General features: G+C 30.8%; 1 protein-coding gene across 1 annotated transcript in view; it reads right to left on the bottom strand.

Annotated features, from left to right (window-relative positions):
• Positions 1 to 472: 472 nt before the first annotated feature.
• The window catches only part of LOC106474355 (long-chain-fatty-acid--CoA ligase 1-like), a gene marked incomplete at its 3' end in the record, with an annotated part of 43145 nt that continues 36655 nt past the window's right edge, over positions 473 to 6962 (bottom strand). The window contains exons 12-16 of the mRNA XM_013935047.2: positions 4283 to 4365; positions 4034 to 4184; positions 2755 to 2827; positions 1961 to 2049; positions 473 to 589 (exon numbers count right to left, since the gene is read on the bottom strand). Of these exons, the coding sequence (XP_013790501.1) occupies positions 473 to 589; positions 1961 to 2049; positions 2755 to 2827; positions 4034 to 4184; positions 4283 to 4365 (513 nt within the window). The remainder of the gene's footprint in view (positions 590 to 1960; positions 2050 to 2754; positions 2828 to 4033; positions 4185 to 4282; positions 4366 to 6962) is intronic.

Below are 6962 nucleotides of genomic sequence, written 5' to 3'. Positions count from 1 at the left end.
GGATACGAGTAGATATAGCTCGTACTTTCATCAAACCATTACTGTCATACAAGAGTAACTACAACTATACGGATACGAGTAGATATAGCTCGTACTTTCATCAAACCATTACTGTCATACAAGAGTAACTACAACTATACGGATACGAGTAGATATAGGTCGTACTGTCATCAACCCATTACTGTCATACAAGAGTAACTACAACTATACGGATACGAGTAGATATAGCTAGTACTGTCATCAACCCATTACTGTCATACAAGAGTAACTACAACTATATGGCTACGAGTAGATATGTCATACTCACTTTGTAGGAACAGTCAAGAAATCTCACAACAGAACATGTGTAAATAATGTGTCTCAAACTGTGTACACATGTAAATTAAATAATCTATTCTGTGTAGTATAATATGTTTATACACTACTCAACTAAAATATACACATTATATAAAATACACTGTGTTCAACTCACAGGCAGCCACATTCCTATATCTCCAGTGTGTAACCATCCATCTCTATCAATGATTTCGTCAGTCTTTTCTTGGTCTTTCAAGTATCCACTACAAACACTTAAACCTTTCACACACACCTGGGAAATACAGAATAAATATACATTTTACAAGTTTTACTCATTTACTAAATTCTCTGCAAGATGTCTCATGAATACTGGTTAACTCTTTCCACATGGGACCGGTTGATGTGACTGGCATTGTAACCATCAGAGTTTACACACTAGAACTTTTAATATGGTATGTGTATTTTCACACAAGTTTTTCAACTAACATTACAAGTCTTTTGTACATTTCGTAAAAAAATTAGATTTCGTAATAAATATTTTTATTAAAGACTTGCCCATGAATATATGGAGTTAAAGTGTTGACTGCTTTGAGAGCAAAGTGTTAAGACTAGGGGTGATTGAGATGTTTAAAAAAATATTTCCTTATAAAATAAAAAACATATATAATGTCTAAATTTGATTTATTAACTACATTTTGATGCCAAGCTTATTCGTATACATTGATAATACAGTTTAAGTTTTGAATGTAGTTCTGTAAAAGGTTGTGGCATCATACTTTAACCTATTCATAGAGAGATGGTTAAGTTTTCATGCTGTAAAAGGTTGTGGCATCATACTTTAAACTAGTCATAGAGAGATGGTTAAGTTTTCATGCTGTAAAAGGTTGTGGCATCATACTTTAACCTAGTCATAGAGAGATGGTTAAGTTTTCATGCTGTAAAAGGTTGTGGCATCATACTTTAACCTAGTCATAGAGAAATGGTTAAGTTTTCATGGAAAAATATTACAGATAATGGAGTTGTACGTTTCTTTTTTTGACAAATGCTAAATAGCTTAAACTTTTTATATTCACTTCCTGTATGAGTGTAAAAGTTTTTAGAGCTAACAACTTGGTAATATTTATCAGTATCCTATAAAAATATCTATTAAAATCCAAATGATTAAAACAGCTTGTAAATCAGTTAAAAAACTTTTACAGATTCTAACGCCCATTTGTCAAAAACACCAATGTTCTATCATACTTTGATTTAGTAGCTAGTTGCACACCAAACATCACTGAAATATCATCACTATCCTGTGTCTATAAAATCTTTAATTTAATCTATTTCATAACATCACCAAAATGTAAAGACAGTTACTTCAGGAGATTTAACGGTCTTTCTATTTCTTTAAATTAAGACTGTGAAGAAAATTACAAGTTTGTCTTCTTACAAAAACAAGGAATAAAATACATTATTTCACAACACTACACTAAAAAATAAGAAAATATTCTTATGCAACTAAGCTGTAGTGTTCTTATGGTAGTTACATTTTACATCTCTTGGGCTCATGTTCAATCCTTGGACCATACACATGCCCAATAAAACTGCCCACTTCAACTTTCTAGCAAGGCACTTTTTTAACAGTTCCAACAACCACATTAGTACTTTCTGAAATACTAACCTCTCCATAACCGTCAGCTGCAAAATACTCCATCTCTGGTACATCAACAAGTTTAATGGAACAGCAAGGTAAGGGTGGACCAACATGACCTGGAAAATACAGTTGTTTTGGTTCTAAAAACATAACGTCACTGAAGTGATGAAAAAAAAAATTATCCGAGTATCTACAAACAAACCATTCTGACAGTCTGTCTCATAACCACTATAATCTAAATAAGGAAACAGCTAGTCCAGAAGAACAAACCATTCTGACAGTCTGTCTAGTAACCACTATAATTTAAATAAGGAAACAGCTAGTCCAGAAGAACAAACCATTCTGACAGTCTGTCTAGTAACCACTATAATCTAAATAAGGAAACAGCTAGTCCAGAAGAACAAACCATTCTGAAAGTCTGTCTCATAACCACAATCATTTAAATATGGAAACGGCTAGTCCAGAAGAACAAACCATTCTGACAGTCTGTCTCATAACCACTATAATTTAAACAAGGAAACGGCTAGTCCAGAAGAACAAACCATTCTGACAGTCTGTCTCATAACCACTATAATTTAAACAAGGAAACGGCTAGTCCAGAAGAACAAACCATTCTGACAGTCTGTCTCGTAACCACTATCATTTAAATATGGAAACAGCTAGTTCAGAAGAACAAACCATTCTGACAGTCTGTCTAGTAACCACTATAATTTAGCTACAGATTTAGGTTCTTTATTAACAATCACTATCTTGCATCAATGTTACACACTATAAAAAACTTCACATTTAATAGTTCAAAAATAAACTATACAAGTTCTTACCTGCAACTGCATCTCCATTCAGAGTAAGAGTACAAGGAGCCACACATTCAGTCTGTCCATACCCTTCTATTATCTGAAACCACATTATATATTGTTACTTACTGGCAGAAAACCATGCATTATCTCATGACTGACAAAAATGTATTTCATTTGTACACAACTTCTACATTTAAAGCCAGTGTATATAATGTAACTTAATAGACCAAACTATTAACAAAAACCTCTTATCAGTGTAATTGTCAGTTTTCTAAACAGCACTTTTTTGTTTTCTGATAAAACATACATAGTATTAAAGACATATGAATAAACTATTATCTTTATTAACTTACCAGGACAAGCAAGATCTGAAACAGCTTGAAACTATAGTACTTAGTCTATTACAGTACAAGAAAATGTTTCATATATCAATGAATACCAAAAAAAATAAACTAGAATACTAAATGTAGATAAAAAGCTTTAACATAACCTAATTTTTTACAGTGTGCACACTAACAAGACAAACTATAATTACAAAATCAGTATAAGTTATTCCTGACACATTACAAACTAAAATAATGAATACATAAACACTTATTGCAACAATATAGTCTGAATTAATGAGTATAATAATGGTTTATTGCAACAATAGTCTGAATTAACGAGTACATAAACACCTATTGCAACAATATAGTCTGAATTAATGAGTATAATAATGGTTTATTGCAACAATATAGTCTGTATTTTGTATGTTTCATGTAATTACAGAGAAAGTTGGTACTAATGAAACATATAAAATAGGTTTCTGTACTAGTACAATTACAGAGAAAGTTTAGTACTAACCAGTATAGAAACCTATTTTATATGTTTCATTAGTATTAACTTTCTCTGTAATTACACTAGTACAGAAACCTATTTTATGTTTCATTAGTACTAAACTTTCTCTGTAATTGTACTAGTACAGAAACCTATTTTATGTTTCATTAGTACAAACTTTCTCTGTAATTGTACTAGTACAGAAACCTATTTTATGTTTCATTAGTACTAACTTTCTCTGTAATTACACTAGTACAGAAACCTATATTTTTAGTAAAATAATTTCATGCATGCACTAAAAACCTGTTAAATGTTCAATTTAAAATGAAAGTACATTAAATTATTTCGTGCATACTTGCCCCCTTCAAATAAAAAATTGTGTTAGTTTCAGGGTTTCATTTTAATGTAAATGTATTGTTAGAGAACACGGGAATGAAAGGACATGAACTAACTTTAAATACAAAACAAAGAAATACTATGTACTTACCAAACAGCCTAGAGCACAGCGCATAAAACTAAGTACATTAGCATCAACTGGGGCTGATCCAATAACCATTAATCGGACTTGTCCACCAAGACCGTTCCTGATCTGACGAAACACTATATGGTCCCATATACTGTTGTGTCTGAGAATGTGCCTATAAATCATAATTAATAAAGTAAGTCAATCAAATAATGCTAACTAACTGACTATAATCTTTCATTAAAAACTACCAGGTCAGAAATCAACTCCTACCTGTTTATCTCTGCTTGTTTTCTACTAATTGCCAAGTTCAGCAGCCATCGCCTCAACCTGCTGCCATTTGTACTGGACTGAACCTGAAAAAGCAAAATATAATAACTTCAAGTTTTGTTTGAAATACTGGGGGTCATCAATTTTTTATTTAAACATCCAATTCTGATTATTTGTTAGAGAGAAGGCAGAAACCAATGGTGTGAAATGACAACCACCAAGATATTAAATAAACACCATCTTTTATTAACAGTACCTACAAGTTAAATATAGGATTACCGATGAAATCATCCCCATCAATCTTTTGAACACATTTTTCAAGATACACACAACCTACATTTTAAAAACATGATTGACAAACCCTGTTTCTCTTTCTCCTTAAAAAGTTACAAGCTTGGTAAGACTTTGTTAGGCTGGTTTTAAACATTTATCTTTTTTACATATTTTAGTAAAGACTCGTGACTCAAAGTTTATCTCTTAGCTCAAATGAAAAACCCTGAACTTAAACATTTATCTTTTTTACATATTTTAGTAAAGACTCGTGACTCAAAGTTTATCTCTTAGCTCAAATGAAAAACTTAGCAAAAATGAAAATTTTTGTTAATGTGGAGCAGCAAACATGTCTCAATAAAATTGTCCAACATCATCTTATCTTACTTTGTGTAGCACATGAAAATTTACTACACATCAACCTGGCTTTAACCCTTTATGAACTACCTGTTTAGTCCGAGTAATTTGTTAAAAGAAGATTCAACTTTCAACATGGCTTTTAGTCTGTACCTCGAACTTGTGTGGTAAAGTTATTTCTTGAATAACTTAAAACTGGTCATGAACTGTTTACACATTTTATTCCAGTAATCTTTGGTAGTGTTTGTTATATGAAAATTACACAGCTATACATATCTTTAATATTAAAAGAGAGCTAAACCTAGTAATCCGACATCCTTACGTCACAGTACGTAACAAGACACATGCAATGCAGTTTTGAGCATAATCATATATTTTTCAGCCAAGTCAATAACAGTATATGCAATCTAATGGAGCTATGCTTGTTTTTACTCCTTTGTATCTGAGCCTGGCTCTTTAACAAGTCACGAAATTTTATAAAGTTACGTTCAAACTTTAATCAATCAATCATCTTTATTATTCAGGCACATTTACAAGTCATGAAATTTTATAGTTACGTTTAAACTTTAATCAATCATCTTTGTTATTCATACACATTTACAAGTCACAAAATTTTATAAAGTTATGTTCAAACTTTAATCAATCCTCTTTATTATTCATGCAGATTTACAAGTCATAACTTTGTACAAATTTCACGTTCAAACTTTAATAATAATAAAGATGATTGAATGCACATGAATAAAATTAGTATCAGAAAGTAGGTTATCATTCAAGTTTTCATATTATCTAACTTTTAATTTCTTAAAAAAATTCTCATTCTTCACTTTTCTTGTCATGTGAAACATAAACACTCTCAATTCTCCCCCTTTTAAGTTTGTACAACTTCAAAAATATAGCTTTTATGGCTATGAATATTGGCAGGGTCAAAGGTACAATTTTTACTCCAAACTTCTCTGTTTGCTAAGATAAAATAAATTTTCCCAAACCCAAAACAGAAGCTCCACCCACCTAACTTTCAAGGCAGTTTTCAAAACGATCTGTTCTTAGTTGTTCGTATCCAATAAAAAGAGCATATTTTCTATTTTAAGCTTACACTGATCCTTTTGAATTTAGCAGAAATAGACAGTCAGGGTAAAGGAAATAACAGATATAAGCTTTTACTGAAAAAAAAATTTGATTTTCCTTCAGGATTTTCTAGAGGTTATGAAAATGAAACATGAAAATTCTAGCTCATTCATTTCATTTTGATAATGTTAAAAATTCTTAGAAGAGAAAAAATATAAACCACCATAAAATTAAGGAAGACTTGCTTATAAAACAGTTTATGCCTAAAATAAATAAGTATTCTGGCACACAGTTGTATCTATTCTAACTTTAACTTAACTTTTTTTATGATTTTCTATGAATCACTTTACCTCTATTTACAATTTTCAAGTTACAGTATTTAATTTATAAATTTTGTTGTTATCATATTTTATAATTTTGAAACAGTACTTATATTCCATTTTGTTTGATTACAGACATTGACCCTGAAAAAGTCAAGCCCTATCAATAAAAACCCTCTGGAAATATCATACCTTACTGTTAAAATTTACCCAATCAAAGTTCAATGTACCCTTGCACTGTATTATATATATTTGTAGTTTCAATTCATTCATTGTAGTTGACGTACCTGATGATGCCAGGTTAACCTGGTAAAACGTTGTACTTTCATTAAACTTTACTCTGTTTATCCGATTTATCAAGTTTACTTTTAATTACCACAGAGAACTTCCTTTCATCATAGAAGTTATTTTTATTCTTAGCATATAAATCACCTTGCACTTAAGACCAGTCAGAGTCTGAGTCAGACTAACTCTGAAAATACTTAGACAAATTTTTAGTTAAAATGCTTTTTAAAAAATCAGTTTTCTGTGTACAACAGACTAATCATTACTAAAAGCTTGCCACTTTCGTGAAGATACAATAATAATTGTTTCATAGTTACAATGCGGGTATAACACAAGTGAAGATACAATAATAATTGTTTCATAGTTATAATGTGGGTATAACACTA

This window comes from Limulus polyphemus, unplaced genomic scaffold (genome assembly GCF_000517525.1).
Source record: "Limulus polyphemus unplaced genomic scaffold, Limulus_polyphemus-2.1.2 Scaffold7111, whole genome shotgun sequence".
NCBI classification, from domain to species: Eukaryota; Metazoa; Arthropoda; class Merostomata; order Xiphosura; family Limulidae; genus Limulus; species Limulus polyphemus.
Note: the sequence above shows the minus strand (reverse complement) of the source record. Positions and strands in the feature narration are given on the sequence as shown.